A 23,409-nucleotide genomic window follows, 5' to 3' on the forward strand; every position below is an offset into this window, starting at 1 on the left:
CAAACTCAAAACATACCGTGCAATCAGATGTGTTTATTTCCAGGTGAAACAGACGAGTTCATTGGTCGTTCGTCATTTAGAACAAAATCAAACTTTTCTCCTCAGATCAACAGCGTTTTGTGCTTCGCTCGTTGATTCTGCGGAAATCGGCGACGTTGTGATGTTGTTTGCCTTTCTATTTCCTCGTAAGCGGCCATGTTTGCTTTGATACAGACTGACCATGCCTGTCCCTGATTGGCTAATCCACCTGTCAATCACGCACATCTGAACTCAGGGAGATGACGGAATGACCAAAATGTCATCAACCTGTATAGACAAATATAGAGAAGATTTTTCAGGCAATTACCTTTGTCTGATACAAAGATTATAGATATAAATGGACATATATTTTAGATTTTTTGGAACTTTATAGCACCAAATTAATCTTGAAACTTTTTTAGCTCATAAAATCCTCAAAGTTGCACAGAACAATAACATTTAAGATAGGATAACATAAGATAACCATTATTTGTCCCACAATGGGGAAATTCCAGTGTTGCAAAACAGATTAGGTACAGAAGTATAATAAAATGAAAAAAGATAACTTATTGAAAAAAAGAAAAAAAAATCTGATTAAACAAGCTCTTATAAAAATAAAAAAGTTATATAATAAATAATAATAATTGAAAAAAAAAAGTGAAAATAAATAAATAAAATAACTAATTTTGTCATATAGAAAAATTCTTTGGTAAACCACTAAATGCATTTTCTGTTTATGAAATGCACTTTATTTAAACACTAAAACAGTGAAAACAACATTGCATTAAAAGCTTTTCTTTCTCTAAAGCCTGCGATATCAATAGTGCACGACACTTTTACACATCCCCAGTTTGAAGCTTGTTTGTACGAGCTTCAGTCAGTAACAGATTGTTTCTCTTGCTGATTTGTGGGATCACTCGTGCTACTGTTATTATGGGATAGTTTAAATGGAGGCAACGGTTGAGTCTAGAAACAATCGTAGGACAATGACAACACTGTTTTTGGAGACACTTCAAGTTGCTTCAAAATGTGATGTTAGTGCCTTTGTGGAGGTCTACAGTCTCCAACGTCTCTCATCATTCTCACATATTGCAATTAATGATCTCGAATAGTTGAAATACTGCGCTTAAACCTCGACAGTTAACGAATCCAGCAAAAGAAATTAGAACAAATCTGGTGTTGAAGAGGAGGAGGATGTGCTTTTGTCTGCAGTTCTTTTAGCTCTGGTGCCTCACTTGTAAAGCTTTAAGTGGGATTCTTACTAAGCGTATACCAGAAATCAGAAATATCCTGTGTGTATGGGTTTAAATGTCACTTTTTCCTGCATTCACAATACGCCCCGATATGTTGTGATTAATACGAGACACATCAGAAACAAACCAGCTCTCTCGCATAATAACTTCTAACAGAGATGTAACTTAGCTTCAGCTGACTTTACATTCTAAGCTTCCTGACATTCGGTTGCATGACTGGCTTCAGAAGAAAGTGGTGATCTACCGCCTTTCATGACACGATCAATAAAAAGAAATTGTTTTAACACGTGATAAACACTCTTGTTTGAAAAGCCCGTCCTGTGATGTTTATTTGAACGGATCTTTATTGCGAGAAGACATGGTACGCTTCACTAACTTCTTGTTTCCATTTCAGATAGGATGAGGGTCAGGGGGCTGCTTTGTGGGCTTTTGTCATTGTTGGAGAACTTGAATGGGAAAACAAGCTGCGGCTCAGATTGCAGTTACATTTGTGCGATAGTATGTAGGCCGTGCTGTGCGGAGTGGCATGTGGTATTCATGGTACATATCTTAACTACTTTTAAATACCGTATATATATTTGCCTACATAACTATGAATGTGAATATGCATCTGTATTGAATATGACCATGTGTGTGAGGGACTTGCTTTGGCTGAGATGTTCCACAGTATGGAATTAAACTTATCTAGTATTTCAATCCTCTATTCAACTGGTGCTTGAAAAGGTTTCAAAGTCATCGCTGTTTTGGAAATCAAGGACTTCCTTTTCAGTCTGGTGTAGATGGTTTTAAGCATAGCATTTATACTCTCCTGAGCTTACATTGGTCTTACCCTGCTCAAGTGTGTCCGTTTCCCTCATGCAGGTTGGGTGGTTATTGAGGTCTGGCCAGCTCTACCTCAGAGCTTTCAAGTACTCGTCATTAGCATTTGACTGGTTTGATGTCTGCCAAGGTCTTATGAGGCTTTTGTAGACTGAGGGCAGGTTGTATCTCAGACTGTCAATTCTATTTTAATGAAGCAGTAAGTGCCAGCCACTCAAACAATTTTACTCAGAGCATTGTACAGATGACTACCTCTGAAACCTTTTCTTCCCTCATACACAGTTCTACTTGACTTCTAATGTAATATTCTAAATGTATATATTTCCATACTGTGGAGCATACTAAGCAAAGTTGTATCAAATTGCTGTAGACAAACAGGCGGTCGACCCTTCACCAGAAAGGTTACATAGTTCGCCTTTAAACACTAGAGCAAGCGTTGAGGGACTGTATTCAAGGCCCTAGTGAACTGTGATGAATAAAATAAATGAATACATGTTTCTTCAGTTCCAAAATACTGTATGCACAAACCAAACTTGTCCCTCACTTGGAATCTCTCCTGTTTGTTCGACAGGTGACCGAGATGAGAACTTGGACTTCTACCCAGCCGGGCTCTTGGACGATGCATGCGTCTCCAACGGCGACTATTTCTCCTCGCTCACAGAAGACCAGCCATCACCAGCTCTGTCTGAGGAGGACGTCTCACCCTCCTTCCAGCTCCATCCACACAGCCTGGTTTGGACACAGGAGGACTTGAGCGTCCCTGAAGACTTTGAACTGAGAGAGTCGTCAGCTCCCGGCGCTGCTTTGGGAATCTGGACTCACAGGAAGGTGGAGGTTGGAGAAAGATTTGGACCATACATCGGAGAGCAAACGCCATGTCTTCTAGATCGCACTCTAGGCTGGGAGGTAGGACATGCAAAACCCATTTCATTTGCTTTAGTCTGGCTTTTCTACCTACTTTTGGACGACTTTTCTGCATACTTAAATGTGTGGAAATGTTATCTGATTGTTATGGCAGATGCCCCCTGCTGGTAACGTGTCGTATTGATTGAATTAAAAACTGTTTTTTAGCATTTTTCTATGTGGCAAGTGTGCAAACAGGTTTTAAAATTGGTCAACTGGGCTAAGTAAAGCCTGGTGTCCACTGCACATGCTTTTAATTCATTTAACACTACAAGGAATTTAAAGTGGTAAGACAGAACACAAGTCACACAGTGTGATCGTCAGTTGTGGCCACTACCACCGTTTGCTTAAGGCTCCGTGAGGTGAAGTCGCCGCAGTTGTGCCGGTTAGTGGAGGCTAGCGCTACATGCCAGCTGTGTTTGTAAAAGTGACTAATTTAATATTACTTTGGGCAGCGCTAGTGTTTACTGTTGGTCACATGTTTGACAGACCGTAGATCGTAGTCGCAGTGAGAGGGCAGCTCACTCTGCAACCAAGATTCCATTATATCAGACTCGCTTGACATAAACCGCAGCTTGTTTTTGAGTTTAAGCTTTGTCCCTGACTCTCTGTGAGACATACAATCCACAATTTTGAACCACAACTCAAGATTTTACCCACAATCAGAAATCTTTCATCGCAGACGGCCGAATCGTGCGGTGGACATCTGGCTTTAGAACACTTGTATTGTCTTTTCTAAGCCTCAAATCTTGAGGTCCAGTTCACACATTTTAACCACTCAATAAACTACAGCAACATGGCATCATTTCTGAAATCCTACTGGTCAGAGAGGCTCTTGGGTCATAGTTTTGCACATCAACGTTCTCAAATGCTTTGGTTTCTACGATTTATTTTGCTAATCTAATTCCTTGCACTATCTTCCTACTTGTCTTCAAACTTGTTTTTACCCCTTTCTTCCATCAAGTCACCGTTTAAATTGCAGACAAAGATTTTCCCTGTGCATTTTGCTGTTGTCCAGTGATGTAATCTTAGACCGCCGGCGCTGTTGAAAGAAAACAGACAGGCTTCTTGCTCTTAACTCAATTAAAATGAAAAGCCATAAATCCCTCGGTCAGCACGGTTAGGGACCCAGAGCGGCCATTGGCAAATCACATATTGGTCAGCGACATAAAGGGATCGAAGCCGGGGTCACAGGACAAGGTCAAAGGTCGGGTGTGGCCTCAGTCAGTGTCAGTGGCTCAGCTTTTATGGAGCTGCAGACAGACAATCCGCCTCATTTACTCTGTTCAAATGGGTCCTCCATAATTTGGAGGGGTGGAATTAACTCTTCACTCTCAGCACATTGTTCCTTTGTGGGCATGTGAGATTCATTAAGTTGTGTCTTCAAGAAAATAAAGGAAGAAAAAATGCATTTTCCTTGTAGTTTCGGGGACAATTTAGATGTAATGCGAAACCAAGGAGATATACTTATAATACTATGGCTGGATATGCAAGAAAATCAAATATTAGAATCGTCCAACATGTAATAATCATTTGGTAGTAATTATGTCTGTGTTTTCCAGCAGTTCATAGCAAAAACTTGAAATGTTGGTCAATGGGACTAAGTTTGCAGAACTGAAGAAATACAATAAAACTCTTGATCAGCTTCAAAACGGAAACGTTTCTCGAGTAGGAAGAAAAACATCTTCAACTTCTTAAACTTAGTGACACATTTGAATCCTTTCGCACGCCTGAAATCAAACACACATCGCAGTTGAAGTTGTAAATGGCAATATATCACGTTCAAAAGAGGTCACCGCATCAACTGTGTCAACTGTGTAGTTCTGGAACAAGTTAAGGTAAATAAAGATTTCATTTGCCAAAACAGATAATATCATTTGTATAGCAATGTTCTATATTATTCTATTCCTCCTTGATAACTTCCAATCGAGATTATTATAAAGGTTGAGTGATTCAGGCTTAATAACTAACTTAATCGAGAGGTTAGGGTCATGTTAAGTAGGGTAAGTAGTGACTAAGCCTGAATCATTCTTAAAAAACAATTTGTTCCTGTTTATTAAGGCTTTTTTTTATCCTTGCATTTCTCAGGACAAATCTTTGGAATTGCGGTTCATATTCATATTTTCAACAATTTTCTACGATTTAAGTCGATTTAAGGATTAATTCTCGATCAAACGTACAGAAGCATTTATCTTTTGTTGTTGCTGTTGAAGCCGCCTAATGTTTTCATATGGGAAAATATTAAATTCTAAAACAAATAATAGATTCACAATCACCTGGATGATGTCAATGATCTTCTTTTCCCTGTTGAGAGGAAGAAAGGAAGATGTATTATCATGAATTTTAATCCGGGTGTAATGTGCCGGTCTTGAATAATAATAATTTGTATTTAAAAAGGTGGGAGTGTGTGCGTGTGCATGTCCCGGGCCAGACGGATAGATGGGGGGGGGGGGGGGGGGTGAGGGGGGCCGGGGGGTGAGGGGGGCCGGGGGGTGAGGCGGGGGTCCGAGATGATATCCTTCTCGGGACGCGGCACTGCATCACCATGTTTAATTACCGCCCTGACAGCGCGCCATAAGTCTTTCCATTAAGTAAATAAGTTGTAAAGAATTTATGATGAAATGCCACATTATTCAGGACGGATATTCGGCGATGACATCCCCTTTTGCATTAAATATGGTAAACGCAATGGAGAACCCCCCCCCGTCCCGCCGTCTCTACCCCACCCGCACACCGTCAATATGCCAATAAGACTGGCGAGGGGTCTGTAAAAAATAAAATTGATTCGAGTTAAGATAGATATGCTTGCTTTCATCATCAATCCCACGATGCAGTGCGGCGGGGTGATGTCACCGACCAGGGAACGATAAAGTGGGCGCTCCCATCTGGACGGCGGTGGTGATGGAGGGTGCGGAGTGGCCCGGGACCGTTGCCGCGAGCTGACGGTGCTGCGGGGGAGTTTGTCACCTGGGGGGCCACTACTCTTCCAATGCCATCACTATAAATTTCAGGACTTTATTCATAAGAGGGGGAGAGTGAGATATGAGGGCCGCGATGGTTTATGGGTACAGGAATGGAGAGTTATGGGAGGGAGCGCTCCGGTAAATAATATGTACAGTAAAGAGGGGGGGGGGGTGGAGGAGAGAGGGGATGAGCGTCTTCAGGGCGGAGGAGAAAGACGCTGATGGGGTTTTGGCTGTGGTGGAGTTCAGAGTGGAGTGTGGGATAAGCTGCAATATGTTGTAAATATCCATTTTAAACTAGCATTAAACAACTTTTCTCTCATTTTTAACCTTTATATGTCTCGGAATGGGAAAATTCTGATGTTGCAACGCACAGTTCACACACAGCAGGAGACTAGGACGCTGTAGGATGAGAACTTCAACTTCCAGATTCAAGAGTACTTTATTCTGTCGTGAAGGACACACAAAAATAAATAAATAAGATAAATCACATTAGACGGAGATAGTACTTCCTGTCTGAAAAAAGTACTTCTAAAGCTGTGCGTGTGAGAGCTCTGAGCTATTTAAGATAATTATAAAAAAGTACTTCATTCTTTCGTGGTTTGAAAATACTGCATATCCCCCACAACCCCCAGCTCACGGTACGATCATTGCCCCCTTTGTATTTCATGTAATACATAATAGAATAATGTTGTCTGTGATCAGTTTATATTAATCATGATGGAAAAGGAATTCAACAAAAAGCTGGAACTACTTTTCAGTCAAGAATCATTTAAACTTTTACTATTTCCAGTCTTGTATTCATTCATTTTTCTGAACTAAAGTTTTGTGCCCTTTGGACTTGTAAAGGGCGCGAGTGACATTGTTAAAATCTCAGAAAATGTGTATTAAAGTCCTTCGTGACTATCCATCATTGTCAGGATCCTTTTGCTTTGATATTATCTTTTATCAACAATCAGAATATGTTTAATAATTTGCTCAGACTTATTATTATTGTTAAATACGGTTAGAGACCACAACTACCTGTTTGCACACTTCCAAACGGTCTGTCCATTGTCGCACAGTTGAGTGACCCTGACTGCTCTTCCATAGCATTTGCATGTATATCTCCTCTTCTTTCGCCTCCCCCGTAACGCCTGGATGCCCACCACTCCATATTCCGCTGTCTCTTTCTCTGAATCATTATGCACATTGAAATTCAAACTCCATTTGTGTCTGTCCTCTTCTCAGCGCCACCAACAATAACAGCCAGACTTAGGAGCCGCGAGAGAGTTATCCAACACTCAATGAGCCTTTAGGTTTTGCTCGGTATCCCAGCCCCTCCGGATTACGCTTCTCGGATTTAGAAAGCCCGGTACCTCCTGCTGTAGGGGCGATGGGCGGGGCAGGTTAGGGGCGCGGGGAGGGCAGTGGTGCGAGCGGGCTTTTGTGCACCTCTCGAGTGGGGAGGTTGAGGTGGCCGCAGGGAGGTGGTGCCGGAGATTAGCAGTGATGGTGAATGGGAGCGAGGATTAGCGGGCCGGGCAGGGTCTTTCTCCGGGACTCCTCATGAGAGTTTGGATGATAGGAGGAGGAGAGGCAGGTGTCCGGGCCGGTTTTGTTCACATAAGCATCGCATAGACCCATCAGTCAAAGTGCTGTCAGTGGTAAAGCAGCCATTCCCAAGGCCGGCGTGTGTAGTCGGCGCTCCCATCACGCCGCAGACCGGAGGGAGCACTTGGCTTTCAGAGTTGACACATGAGGGTTTGGAGAGTGAAATGAGGTACGTTTGGGTTTGGGGCAACTGTGCACAACGAGCTCAAAGTTATCGTCACTACTTCTGCTCTTATTGTTAAATCTCTTGTCAAGTCGAGCTAAAAATGATGAATAATTAAAGATCATGCTACGGACAAGGGTTGCAACTAAGGATCATTGTAGTAGCTGACAAGTCATTGATTCTTTTTTGATTAGTCGATTAATAATATAATGACATCGTACAAAGTCAGCTTCTGGATAGAGAAGCCTATTGGCTAAAAAGAGTATTACAATTAGAAATAGTTTAACCTTTTTTAGACATTTTGAGTTAATAATGCTGATCTTTGTTTTACAAGTATTTTTGGATGTGTTTTAGAGTCTGTGTAGTCCAGATAACAATTACCATTGTCAAAATACGACTATAATTATTCTTTATAGTCGGCCAGTCGACTCATTGCAGCCCGACCACGTAAACCTTTTCCCAGTAATGTTTTCCATGGACAAACAGGAACACACAAAGTTAGTTAAATAGAGATTGAAGATACATTTTGATTTCCAGGAATAAATGATAAAAGGCAATTGCGCACAGTCAACAGCAAGAACAATTCAACGTTTTACACAACAACTTGTAATTACACAAGATTAGAGTTAGGATTAGGGTTTGAGCAGCTGAATTTCAGGTTATTACACTTTGTATTGCACTTAATTTTACACTGTATATGCAAAGTGTCAAATAAAGTGTTCCTGCTAAAAAAATCTACCAAATATTCAAATTTAAAAAACGTTTAGAATGTTATAGCAACAACCTACCTGCACAGCCCTTTATTTGAAAGACTTTAAAGGTGGTATGGACGATTTTTTTCAGCAATTTTTTTAATCATATTTCCTCGTGGCGTGGATAAATCATTTGTCCTGCCACGTATCAATCATAAAACGCACCTACCGCTCACCTGCAGCCGCGTGCGGTTCGTCCCCACGTTTCCGCGTGCCTAAGCGCATGGATCTATCATAATATAGTTCCCTCAGTGTACGGGGCAAAATGAAGACGGAGAAAGACAGTTCGAGCTGACGCAGAAGTGGACAGAAATCTACGGGAGACGAGAGATGCGATGCGCTCCGTTGCGCTAGTAAACAAACGCACGTGTGTGTTGTATCAGTCCGCACGGGGGAGTGCGCATGCGCACTTCCGCCTGCGTTCTCAAATCGCCGAAAAATCGTCCATACCGCCTTTAAGGGTGCGTTCAAAAACAAACACCACATTTTGGACTAAACTAGGACTAAACATGAATTAGACCAGGACTAAAACAAGTCTATCAGAATAAAACCAGAACCAAATAAGCGTGAACTCACTTAAACATCTATTCAGAACACACATTTTGAACCATATTAAAAAATCAAGTTCTTAAATTATAAGTCAAACCATTTTTCTTGAGCATAAATAAGAAAACAATGAAACAAAGTGTAATCAAATGCTCCCGATCTTTGCCTCTCCATCCACACCTCGCAGCGTGGAGCCGAGTGTGGGAGTGTGCTGCGAGGGCGTCTCGGGAGGGCGTGTCCCTGTCCTCCATAAGCCCTGTCTGAATGAATGCAGATGTCCCGGCTGCCTGTGGCCTGTCCCTGTACTCTATGGCCCGTCACCGCTCCCTGTCACCCGCAGAAAGAAGCGGTGGAGAGCCTGTCCAAAGCCCCTAATCCTCCGGGCCTGCCTCATCTCCTCCTCTGTCACTGCCCAGCCTCTCACCCCTCTGTCACTCATGTCCCGCCGCTCAATGGACACACATCTTCACCTTTTCTCACAGACATACTTTCATTTGAAATTCAAAGCGATTTAAATCCAGTGCTCGGGGAATGGCGAATGGCGGTTGTCAGTGCATTGTGGGACAGCCTGAGCCATCATCTGTTTTTCTCCCGACAGATGAGCCGCTGGTATGGGTGGTTTAATTAGCACTTAATGACATGTAAAGAGGGAGACAATGCGGCTATTTAAGAATGTTTGGTGAAAATGTCTTACAGGGTTTGTCCCAAGTACGTACAAGAAAACACACTGGTGACATATTAGGCTGACACTTTAGTTCAGAGACCACATACAGTATGAATTGGACCTAATAGTGTTCATAAAGCACTATATAAGATTGTATTTATGTATTTAACAAGGCTAAACCCATAGATATCTAGATTTCTTTTGTAAGAGTGACCAGGCCAAGTGTGGAGCACGTCATAATATGCAATTTACATGAAGATCAAATTGTAAAATGCCAAAAAAACTACATTCAGGGCATGTTCAAGTAAAAGTAGTGTACTTAAATAAAGTATAAAGGACAAACTACTACCGGTAAGTACTTTTTTCAGTGAATATTTACATCATCTGACATATGTACTCTGTTAAGTAAAGTACTATTCTGTAGACCTAATATATTTTTAAAGCATTTTCAAGGGGAAATCTTGCCTAAATGTTTTGAGCAAGCGTAAATATGTCAATAAAAAGGACTAGATACATTGAGTTATTGTGTGGGTGATCTGTAAAGCACTTTGTATTGCAATCACTTTATAGTACAAATTGTCATGGCCCGGGTCGACGGCCGCGACGATAAATAATCTCAAGAAAACAGAAACGAACCAGCTCTGTGGATGTCGGGATGATCTAGAAAGATGAGGCGAAGGCGGAGTGTTTGTGTGCATGTATGATCAGCGCGTGTGGTGATATTGAAAGATCACAGCACGGTCTGGGGTCGTGACACAGTAACCAAGCGCCAATACACCCAAAGAGAATGTTTAAAACGCCCACAGCTAACCATCATCAGGTTCTGACACGGTCCCGCCCCGCGCCCTGGTCGAGGGAATCAACAGGAAGTGCTGACGTACCAAACCCTGGTCAGGAACACGCTAGCTCAGTTAATCAGCATGGTAAAGATGCTTGGACGTTCTCCTATTGGGTGTCACAATCAACAAGCGTGACGAAGGTTCCAGAACTTTTTCAGCTTTTCAGGGCAGCCAAGAAACCGTGCACGGAGTGATATAATATAAAGTGTAATTCATTGATTGATTCAGTAGCTTTAGAAAGTCAACTCAGTTCTTTATCTAGCTCACCACTCATTTGATGCTTTTATAGGTGAATTATGTGTACGTTTTGACTGTAAACGCACATTTTGCAGCTGCTACATTGTACTTTTTTCATGCGATACATTGAGTACGTCTTCCGCCACTGATTACATGACCTTTCTCTTAATACTCGTCATAACCTCCTTAGTCGCTCCCAATATCCCCCGCCTTCTTGTTCACCCTTTTGTTGTGCGTCTGCTGCGTTGTCTTTGGAGAAGATGAGTTGTGAGTGTAGTGTAACCGGAGCCTGGCAGCGTGAGAGGGGAGTGCGCTCCATTGTACCCCAGAGAAAGGCCTACACCTGCTGGGGGTCTGGGGGGCTTCCTCCTGGTGATGGGTAATCCTGCTCCTCAAGCTAATCTGTTGTGTTCGCGTCTGCGGTAGTTTGGACGGGTTTGAGAGGAAAACGAGGGAAAAACGTGTTTAGATATGAATTGTTTGTGAATAGTGAGGGTTTCGATTGTAGTATCTAGTAATCTATGCATGTAATCTAGTAATCTATGCATGTAGGAAATGAAACAAAATAATAATCAGGTTTCACACATTGAATTCGAAAGGCATGACCAAAGTGAACTAGGAAGTGATGTTCTATCTCAATACGGTTTAATTATTTAGTCACATGACCTTTTTTCTGTTTTGGTTGCTTTTTTTTAGGACTTTTGGTTATTGAAAGGGTAAAACAGTTTGTCAAGAAATTACTGTTAACTACCGTATTTTCTGGACTATAAGTCGCACCGGAGTATAAGTCGCACCAGCCAACAAATGTATATTAGAGAAGAAAAAACATATATAAGTTGCACTGGAGTATGAAATGTGGTTGTAAGTGTGAAAATGACAAATAATATCACATATATGTCGCTCCGGAGTATAAGTATATAAGTTTAAATATAAGTATAAGTCGCACCCCGGCCAGAACTATTAAAAAAGGTGCAACTTATAGTACGGAAAATATGGTACTTTTGCAACTGTCCAAGCTATATTTATCTATTTAGGATTTTTTGGCCCGTTGGTTTTATTTGACAGGATAGTTTAGCGTGAAATGGGGATGAGACTGGGGAAGGACATGAAGCACCAGCGGAAGTTAACGTTTTCAAAGGATAGAGTGCATTAATAATAAAATAAAATAAAAAACTCAATCATATCTGAAGCAGTAGCGCAACAAATGGTCAAATCATGAAATACATACATTGTTTGTCTCTGTTGTTCGACTTGCTCCCAGTGGGTGTCAAATAGGGCTGTAATCCTTTCGTTGTTTAGTCGATTAATCGGTCGATGGTGTTTGTTTTTTACTTTATTTAGATCAAACCACTGTAAAAAAAACATTTATACGAGACAACAGCAGAAGTGAGAAGATATGGAGCGACTTAGTGAACAATATTAGAATGAATCAATTATTCTAACACATATTAGAAACACACTACTTTTGATTTGTTTTTGCACCACCACCTTTTAGTTGAATTATCGATTGATAGCACATGACTTTAATCGACCAAGAATTGATTTAGTCCACCACAGCCACCAAAAAGTATGGTGTACTCCCAAAAGTACAATTTGACCACATGTGTGTATGTTAACTCACTTTTAACAGCCTTAATAACCCTTGAACAAGAATTTAATTAAATGAACAAATGGTTTACTAAGAACCATTCATCTTTTGTCTCCATTTATTTCCATTTTGCCTCATAAAAGACACTCTAACCCTGGACAGGTAAAAACAAATACACAGATGATTCCTGTAACATGCCATCACTGCCCTCGCCTTCCTCCATAACTCCACAAGACGATTACCGCTCCTCCTTCCCTGTACCGATACCTCGCCGTCCCTATAAGAGCTCAGTATAAATTATGTAAATGGGTATTACAAGACTGCTGCTTATGAGCCAAAGCACCTTATAAAGTCCATTTGTCTATGCCGTCTAGACATGTGTCATTGTGTTATTGGCTCATGGGCCCTGCATGTGCTTCCAATCAGATCGACCTCCTTTTCTTTCTGCAACGGTGCGGCGACCATTATGTCTGTCTGCTGAACGGTTGGAGCTTTAAAGCAGGTGTACTCCCTCTTCCCCTCGCTTCTTTTCCCAAGCAAAACCTGCTCTTTTATCCTCTCTGGCTGACCTTTGACCCTGCTGCGGTCGGAGAGCCCCCTTCACCTGGTATTGTGCGGCGCAAGGGCAACACCTTCCGATTGGCACTGGCCCCCGTTCGCGACAGGCTTTTGTCCCGCTTGCGATTCAGGCTGACTTTGTTCACTTAGTTAACCTGGCTTCCCCTCCCTGCTGAGAGCTGCGACAGAGGAGGGACTGGGAGGGAGTGTGTGAGGGAAAGAGGAGGGGCCCAGTGTGGGGCAATGAAGGGGCTTTGGAAATCAGTTCATTTGGTAGCAAAGACTTCTGACGCACTAAGAAAATGTACTGTTTGATCGTTAATGTGTCTGTTTACTCGGAGAGCTTCACAGAAACGTTTCAGCTGTTACTCCGGTGGTAAGTTCTGGCCTCCACGTTGCACCTTTGCCTTCTCCAATCACCATCGATTACGCCTTCACACACACACTTGGATGAGTCGGGAAACGTCTCCACTATTACACCTTTTTTGTTGGACAGAATTACATTTTCTTTCAGATTTAGACAACTTTCCCAAAGGGCTGTTCATGTGCAGAATTCTCAGAGCAGTTTGGCTCTTATAGACGGACCATTTCACAGTTTGAAAAGTGGAACTCATCGAGTCAAACCCAGGAAAAACAACTGTATATTACAATACAATAAACGTCAGAAAACACCACCTTCTGAATTCATCAATTTAATAAGTCAAAGCTCAGTGGGTGGTGCTGACCCAGAATGCTCTTCACTTTCTTCAGCACCTGCTCCTCCCTCAGAGAATGGAGCTCTCCGGAACACTCTGCAATTCATTTTTGTGCTTCAAAGACAACCCTTGAAACCAACAAAAGAAAGAGTAGAAAAAGCTTCAGTTGTAGTCATCTGGACTCAGTTTGAAAAAATAGACGTTTCGACTCTCATCCAAGAGTCATTGTCAATAAAAGAATTTAGATCGAGAACTCCGATATTAATACTGTTCTGTGGTAAGACCCACCCATTGGGCGGAGCCTTCCTGAAGTAGAAAGAGTTGTTTGTTTCAACAGAAACTCCCCCCTTGTATCTACCGAGCTAGCCTATTCAGAATCTTAATGGGCTATTAGAAACCTCTTTGTCTTTGTGAGACCCTGGCTCAACCACCCTGAGTACCTGATTAGCATCTAAATGTCCTTGTCCTGGTCCTCTACCTTTCCAGGGGTTCAGTAACCCATTATAAATAACAGGAAGATTAAACCTTAGCCCTCCATTTCTGTTTAAAGAAGGTCTTTCTTTTTTAAGAAAAATAGCTTCCTTGACTCCTCTTTCAAACCATCTTTTCTCCCTGCTTAAAACCTTCACCTCACCGTTTTCAAACGAGTGATTAGAGGCTTCAAGATGGAGATGCACGGCACTCTGAGGTCCTGAACTTGTATTTCTTCTGTGCTGATAAAGCCTCTTGTGTAGAGGCTGTTTTGTCTCACCTATGTACCGTTCTTTACAGCTTTCTTCACTGCATTGGATCGAATAAACTACATTGCTCTGTTTTTGAGTCGGCAACTTGTCCTTAGGGTGCTGGATTTTACACAGACAGCACAAGAAGCACAGCACAGGAAGAGCAAAGAACGCCAAATCAAGAAGTTCAACATTCTTTTGAACAAAAAGAATGCAGGTGAGGTCGAGCTAGACATTAGGACTGAGACAGACAAATTAGCGACCAGCAAAAACAATTGGATTAAGAACCTATCAGATCGTGTTCTGACACAGGCAGAAAAGGAGGTACTTTCTAAAGGTCTCAACTTTTCTGTCACCTCTAAACACATCCCTACAGAGGACTACATCACAGCCACTGAAACGGCAATTAGAAACAACAAAATGACTGAATCGGAGGCTGCAGACCTGAGGCTACGTGTCACAGCGACCCTGAAGAGTGCCAAACCACCTCCTTCAAATATCACATCTGAAGAGAGAAAAGCACTTTCAGCACTGGAAAAAGATCATAGCATCAACATCCTCCCAGCAGACAAGGGACGTTGCACTGTGATTCTCAACGCAGCTGATTACGAAGCCAAAGTCCACACCCTCCTCGAGGACACGACCACATACGAGCGCTTGAAAAGAGATCCGACCAGTGGCTACAAGAAGAAAGTGATAGACTGTTTACAAAGGCTGGAAAAAGAGGAAGTGATAGACCGGCCTCTGTATTACAGACTGTATCCTGGTGAAGCCATGCCTTGCATTTATGGCCTTCAAAAAATACACAAAAAGGATGTTCCACTCAGACCCATAGTGTGCAGCACAGATTCCATCACTTACAATGTGGCCAAGCATTTAACAACTATATTGGCTCCGCTTGTGGGGAATTCGGTACATCATGTGGAAAACACGCACAACTTTGTGGATAAAGTGAAACATCTCCAACTGGACCCAGATGACCTCATGGTTTCATATGATGTTGTGTCCCTGTTCACCTGCATCCCGACCTCTGATTACAGACAGATTCATGGCTGTGCCATGGGCTCGCCCGTCTCTCCCATAGTGGCCAACCTGTACATGGAGCACTTTGAGAAGAAGGCACTGTCCTCATTCTCAGGCATAGCCCCAAAACTGTGGCTCCGCTATGTCGATGATACTTTTGTAACAATTAAGAAACAAGAGCTGGAAACCTTCTCTGATCACATCAATGCTGTGGACCCACATATCAGGTTTACAAGAGAAGACGCTAAGGAGAATCGCTTGGCCTTTCTTGATTGTTCCACGATCAGAGGAGAGGACGGGAAACTCCAAATAGAAGTATATAGGAAACCTACACACCAGTATCTGCTCTTTGGTTCCAACCACCCACTACAGCACAAGCTGGGGGTGATCAGAACCTTACAACACAGAGCTCAAGGTGTGCCCACCAGCTCAGAGGGCAAGAAGAAAGAGGAAAAACATGTCCGAAATGCCCTCTCAGCCTGTGGTTACCCCGCTTGGGCCCTCAACAGAGTGAAGAGAACCAAAAAGCAGGACAAAAGGGAAACTGAACAGAGAAGGAAGGGTGTTTCTATCCCTTATGTGTCTTGCCTGTCGGAAAAACTGCAGAGAATTTTTAGACAACACGAAGTCCCTGTTTATTTTAAACCAGGAAACAAGTTAAGACAAAAACTGGTTCACCCTAAGGACAAGTTGCCGACTCAAAAACAGAGCAATGTAGTTTATTCGATCCAATGCAGTGAAGAAAGCTGTAAAGAACGGTACATAGGGGAGACAAAACAGCCTCTACACAAGAGGCTTTATCAGCACAGAAGAAATACAAGTTCAGGACCTCAGAGTGCCGTGCATCTCCACCTTGAAGCCTCTAATCACTCGTTTGAAGACGGTGAGGTGAAGGTTTTAAGCAGGGAGAAAAGATGGTTTGAAAGAGGAGTCAAGGAAGCTATTTTTGTTAAAAAAGAAAGACCTTCTTTAAACAGAAATGGAGGGCTAAGGTTTAATCTTCCTGTTATTTATAATGGGTTACTGAACCCCTGGAAAGGTAGAGGACCAGGACAAGGACATCCGGATGCTAATCAGGTACTCAGGGTGGTTGAGCCAGGGTCTCACAAAGACAAAGAGGATTCTAATAGCCCATTAAGATTCTGAATAGGCTAGCTCGGTAGATACAAGGGGGGAGTTTCTGTTGAAACAAACAACTCTTTCTACTTCAGGAAGGCTCCGCCCAATGGGCGGGTCTTACCACAGAACAGTATTAATATCGGAGTTCTCGATCTAAATTCTTTTATTGACAATGACTCTTGGATGAGAGTCGAAACGTCTATTTTTTCAAACTGAGTCCAGATGACTACAACTGAAGCTTTTTCTACTATGGAACACGCCTGGACGAATGAGGGATTACACCGACATATAAAGAAAGACATTTCTTTTGCTGTAGAAGTTTGGAAAAGTATCTTGCCCAATGACACACCAGAAGTAAACAACGTATTTTATCTTACAATGACAACAAATTGAAATTTTTTGCTATAACATCACATCTACAGAGAGACATTCTAACAAAGCAGTTTAAGAAGGTCATAGTTTGGACTCCTTCAGTATAAAATATGCCTTTCAGCACACTATTAGCCCCAGGCCCAACCAGTCGACACATGGGGGTCCGGCCTCTGCTCTCCTCAGACAGGGGTGAGAACGAGGGGACCCTAAACGGCATACAGGAAGTCAAGGTGATGAGTTCCTTGTGCTGCCGGCTCAGTAGATACCTTATCTCTGGGGGATTGATATGGAGGAGAAAACTACTCTTAAAACATGCCTCTGATTGTTTCCAAATGTCTTTCAGAAGGGGAGAGGGCAGACTTTTACAGGGGAGTGCAAAAGGGAACAGTGGTTGTGTCCTAGGTGTTACTGGTTGAGATTTTAGCTTATGGTTTTTCTGATCATTGTTTTGTTGTGTGGTTGTCATGGACTTTAAGAGACTTCCTGACCAACATGTTTAAATTCTCCAAGAGTGTTTTATTTGTTCTTCTCTTCTTTATGCCACTGGACCCATCCAACTAACATGGTTCCAGTGGCATCTTAGGAGGATGGGTCCCATTTTTTTTCTTAAAATTCTAAATTGCTATTTCTAAAGTATATTTATATGGCCTGTTCCTGGATTCCAATAGGAACGTCACAGTATCATTCAAATAATAATATATCCTTGAATAATACATAACATATGCATTTTCCATTTGTTGCTTGCATGCGTAACCATCCTCTTAACTTTGTGAGTTCATATTTTCTTATTTCATGGAGATTGCTTTGCACAAACATGTCCATCTATATGGAGACAAGCCAAGTTACAGGTCAGATCAGAATGCAAAAACATGCAAGGTAGATATGTTTAATGCCATACTGTGGAAGATTCAAGGCAAATCAGTTGCATCTTCATGGAGACAAGCAGGTGGCAGACCCTCTACCAGAAAAGTTACACATTCCACGTTTAAGCCTGTAAATAATGTCTGTTTCATAAATGTGTGTGTTCTTGCTCGTTCCGTCTTGTCATTGCACTTCAGTTCAAAAGGCAAACAGAATGACACACTTGCTTTGGGAGCTTATTACTGCTTAACGCTGTCTTAAACCACATATTGCGCCTCCAATTAGACCAAAGCTGGTTACAAAAAAAAAGAAAAACTGCGACAACTCCCAGAACTGTGAGGAGAGAGAAAGCAGAGGCCCCCGGGTGGCAGTAACGAGGTCCTAACCCCAACTCTGCTCTATTATGCCATAATGCTTTAATTTGAGCCATACCATTGGCGGCGGCCGCGTGCGCGCTCTCTCGTGTTACTGGAAAGTCAATATTTGCGAGGTTGCCCTGTCTTTGGCCCTGTGGAGATGTCGTAGAAGTGAGCGGACAGTGAGAGGAAAAGAAAAGGAAGGAAATGATTGACACATTGAAAGGGGTAGAAATATTGTCAATAAAAGCAGTGATGAGAGTAGATTAGAACTGTAATGATTAGCTGTCACTGTCTTTATATGAGCCAAGGAAATAACTCATCAGTCAAACAAATGGCAGATTAATCAATGGGTATAAATGTTATAATTATACATAGGATCATTGTGGGATAGTGTAAGCCATAACATGGATACTTAGTCATTGCTGTTGACTTTATGTGCGATTTTACGGACTGACTATGATGACGTATCGGACACAGCTATTAGCTTAATTATAAACAGGGGGAGTGAAGAATGTGGGATTGCAAAGCTGTAACAAATATATATTTATGTTGTACTTATGCTTGATTGTAAAGCAGTGCAGATTAGGCTTGTGGGAGTTTTTGTGGGTTTTTTTTGCAATACAATCTTCAAAAATTCAAAATTAAGGCAAAAGTGTCAAAAAAACTTTGATTACTTCTAAAATATTCCAAAATAGAAGTGTTTTTTGCAAATGAAAAACACTCACAGAGGCACAAAGGCATTTACAGTTGTATTTGACATTGTTTATTCATGCAAAAGGAGATTATAGACACACAGCATTTTTGATGGAGGCAAAATCTTTATATTTCTAGGTTTTAAAGCACAAAGGCTTACAGAGACTTAAGATCTTTATTTATTTTATTTTATCTACAGATATATTACATACTTTAACACAAATGAAAAAATGTGTGAAGCTCAAATGTAATTTTGAGGCTCGAAAAGATGTTTGCTTTTGGAGCATTTGGATCTGATGTGAGTAAATCATTGAACATGTATCTTTAACATAAGATTTTAAAGGGTCGATACGACAGAAGTGTGAAGATTTGGTTGAAAAAGTTGATCAGCTTTTTAGAAAACCTTACCTAATGCTATAAAATGCTTTAAAAAAAAAAAAAAAAAAAAAAAAAATTGGTGGAAATGATTTGAGCACACGACCATTGGGCGTCACATGCAGCACATTAGAAGCCACTGCAGCAATTTTTTTAAGATTAAAGTGACATTTCTATGCTGGAAATTCAAACTTGTAGCTTTGTGTTTTAGTTTAAAAGAGTGAAAATCCAAATCTTTTTAACATATTGTTGCGTACCACAGCACATTCAGGACAGAACATTTGAAAGCGTCCTCTATTCACGACTGGACACATAAACCTGTGCAATCCCTTCACTCCACGGCAGTTTGTTAATCGTGTTAAAAACATGTCAGGGTATCACATTTGCAAACCAGCTCACTTCTTGTATTTAATTGCGTTAATTAGCGTAGTAATGAGCCGGCATCGCTTCATGGTCAATAACTGTTTTGTAATTGCACAGGTCGCAAACAACAATAACACAGCCATCCATTCCTGTCGTCGAGTAAATACAGTACGAACAAAGACATATTTCAATCAATACGCGTGTCACAGTAGCTCCATAAGCAAGAGAAAACATCGATTTAGCCGAAATATAAAGACATTTGTCGAAAGATTACTTAAATACGAGAACGTCTCCAAACATCCTTACTTATAACATGTGTGCCCTGTAATTCTCCGTGTGTTTTTGCTGAGCTACATTACGTGTTTACATCTCACAGTCACTTCAGGAATGTTCATTTAGCTCAGCTGCTAAGTGACATATCGCTTTTCATGCCGAGCTCCGTCCGTTGTTTAAAAAATATAAATTGGACAATAAAACGTAACGCCGTGTTGGATATATTGAGTTAGACACTGACAACACTCGATACGCGCTCATCTGTTTTGTGTTGTACAATAGACCTGGAACACTGGCAGTAAAGTGGGCCAATCTGAAAACGTCTCATCTTTATCTGATTCCTGGAGTACAGTGACATGTAGTGGGAGTATTCTGGTTTCTTTCTGATTGTTTTGCAAAAAGAGGAAAACTAATGTGGCAAAGACAAAAAATTTAATGAAAATGTTTATGACTGAAAGAATTATTGTAGCATTTATTGTATTTTGTCTTCCGAATGCAACTATTATTATTAATATTATGTACTAATCAACTGCAAGGTGTCACTGGATGTTTTTGACCTTTCTTTGTTTTTTATATATTATTAAATGAGAAACAGCAATAACAGAACAAGAACCAAGTGAGAAAAGACCAACTTAAAAGGAAGTTTAAAACAAAATGTCCCTCGGTGTAACGATCCCATTTTCCCCAGTTTTTTCATGTTTGAATTCAGAGAAAAAGTACATTTTTCCATCTTGTAAATGTTCTGTTCAGTCCAGTTCTGGATAGTTGGTTCTATCCTAGTCATCATTGTCTTATTGCCTTCTATTTTATTTCTGGCCATGTACCCTCTGACAATAATGACATTAAATATAGTTTAACGATATGTCATTAAGAAGGGATATCTGTTTAATGGAGTGGCAGTGGCAGTAGAAGAACTAGAAATAGTAAATGGTTTTGTAAGTTGGGAGTCAAAATGTGACAAAAGCACAGAAAAGCAGCCATATAGTTGTCTTTTTGCCCCAGGGCAGCTGCAGGTTTAGACTAATGCGGCAAATGAATGCTAAACCCTCTTGTTAATCGCATTGACATTGTTCTTGCTACTTGTACTTTAGGCAGCACAGTTGGTACTGCAGTACTCAGTTACATCTACTTGAGTCACTTGAAGAAATTGTGTTTGTCTGAGTAGTTTTCCACGTTGCCTACTTTTGGCTTGAAGTAACAGTATTATTCTACATAGATCTCACATAAATCTACAAGTGACCAAACTTTATGTTGTAGTATTTTGTGCAATATTTAATGCTTTGTCCTTCCAAAACATACATCAAATATTACTTCCTGATAAATAATTAAGCAGAATACATGTCCTTTTTCCTGTAATTTCTTCGTCTCCTTTACCCACCTTTTACCATTCATTAAGTATTAAGTATTACAAATTAATTTCTTCACAATCACATCTATAAAGTTCATGTTCTGTGCAGAGCTAAAGTGTGGCAATCTTTTCCGTTCCAAAGTCCTGACTCAAACATCGCTCGAATAACGTTAAACTCGGCTACGCAGCAAATTACCATGTTAAACCCAGAGATAAATAAGTCCCAGAGTGGGGGAAGAAAAAAGAGCTATTCCCCCTGGACGAGATGAAACGTAGCTCGTAACCCGCTCCTCTGCTCGGCGACAAAAGGTCCTTAGATTGAGAGGATAGAAGAGGCACAAGCAGACAACCAGACAGGGCTAAAACAACCGTGATCGATGAGACTGAGGAGAAGCAAAGACGGTTCAGAAGTGGAAGACGAGTACAAGCCAAAGGAATCCATCAGGCTGAGTGAGGAGACACCAACGCGGTAGAGTCCTGAAGTTGGATTTAGAGAATTGGATGTCTCGGGTCGTGCTACGTGCCGGGGGATACAGATTTCCCGGTGGAGCGTACCTAAATGTCCCCCCCCTATGCTGTTTGTAATAGGATTTTGTGATGCAGCAGGTAGCAGAAGCTCGCAGATAAGGGTTAGCGCGGCCCAAAGCTTCGTCCGTCGAACAGAGGCGGCGGCTATGGGAGACCTCCGCGCCCTTCTCGCCAGCCCAATCCGTCAGCGAGGGTTTCACAAATCGGGCATCTATGCAAAACGAACGGATATCAACGGCAGAAAGGTTTTGTAAAGTTGCAACTACGGCAAAGACTGACAAATGTCTTGCAAGATCGATCGGAGTTATCGATCGATGAAAAGGACGTCAAGTAGTTTGTCAGAGGTTCAGGACACACTTTTCTGTCGTCGTCTATGAACCATACAAAGAATTATGCACTTTGTTATGATGTCATAGGTCTGTGTTCAAAGCATTATGTAACTTCTCTGGGTGTTCAGTCACACATGTTTTTATGGCTCAAAAATGAGATTGTCATCTTGCCCAAATGACTGAAGGATTTTGGTCAAGTTGGAAGCTATTTTACTATTACATTTTTTAAATGTTTGGTGTGATATAAATTCATAACCCAACTGTTTTTTTTAAATGATTAACCAGCCAGTTCATCTTTTTTCTATTGTTTATGGTAGTTATTGTTAATGGACATTATTCTGAAATGTCTTCTGTTGTTTACTTACATAAATCTAAGGAAAAAAGTCATCAGTAAGGTTTTCATATATAAATAAGACATTTCATGAGTAAACAAAAACATTTTGGGACATATAAATCTGAAAAATATATAGAAATAGCTTTGAATTTCTTTCTAAATTTTGTTTACTTATTGGATTTTTTTAAAATGAGAATTTTGAGAAATGAGATTTTAGATATCTTATTTAGTATTTGACTAAATTACCAGTAGATCTGAATGAAATTTGGCATTCAAAAATAATCACATAATTTCTCTAACGTTAAAACTTTGATAAATCAGGCATGGAATTAGGTATCAACAAATCTGTCAGCAAGATGAATCCTCATAATAACTCAGAAATATCCAGACTCTAGCTGTTGGGATTGAGTGGTGCAGAGACTGGCTCAATCACAGTGCAGCAAAAAGATAAAAAAAAAATATATATATATTACATGAAATAACAACATATTTTGTGGCTGAATGGAAGAAAACCACATTTTGCCTGTAGTGTCTCATTTTGAGTTATGATTTAAGATGATCATTGCGTCATTTTTGTAAAGAATGTTCCTCCTTTTGTATCATCATAGCAGAAGGTAGTGTAAATGCCCAAATGTTCTTTTACTTCAAAATACTATTACCCTGCAAGTCGAGGCGTGAGCATCTTTTTTCTTGCCCTGAGTGACAGTGGGATCATGTCCAACAGCACACGGACACAGAGCCATAAATCATCCTGCTGGCTCTGGACTGCACTTCCCGAACTGCTACCAGCTCCTGTGGGGGACAAAAAGCTCTTTGTGGGCTTTGCCAGCTCAGTCTTTTGCACACTTTGAGGACTTGTGGGTTACGATGTTTTTCTCTCTTTATGGGTTAGTGGGTATATTAAAAAGCGCTTTGCCAACTTCTCCTCAGTGTAACCACCTGTTAAACAGCAGCTTGTAAGCAGGTTTGTCACTGTTTGTTTACACGTGTTACCTTGGAAACTGCTCACGGAGAAGTTTGTTGAGTCAGTTGTCATATTTTGGATGACCGGTCAGAAAACGGCATGTTTTTTGGACTCTTCAAGACCACTTAAGTTCTCTGGAGTCATTTAATTTATTA

General features: G+C 41.0%; 1 protein-coding gene across 12 annotated transcripts in view; it reads left to right on the forward strand.

Annotated features, from left to right (window-relative positions):
• mecom (MDS1 and EVI1 complex locus) overlaps positions 1 to 23,409 on the forward strand; it is a 224,731-nt gene that overhangs the window by 79,560 nt on the left and 121,762 nt on the right. For all 12 annotated transcript variants that reach the window (XM_072461392.1, XM_072461435.1, XM_072461401.1 and 9 more), the window contains exon 2: positions 2,662 to 2,996. In XM_072461392.1, the coding sequence (XP_072317493.1) occupies positions 2,662 to 2,996 (335 nt within the window). The remainder of the gene's footprint in view (positions 1 to 2,661; positions 2,997 to 23,409) is intronic.

Source organism: Eucyclogobius newberryi, unplaced genomic scaffold (assembly GCF_026437365.1).
Source record: "Eucyclogobius newberryi isolate DKJ021-1_F unplaced genomic scaffold, fEucNew1.0.hap1 SCAF_10, whole genome shotgun sequence".
Lineage (NCBI taxonomy): Eukaryota > Metazoa > Chordata > Actinopteri > Gobiiformes > Gobiidae > Eucyclogobius > Eucyclogobius newberryi.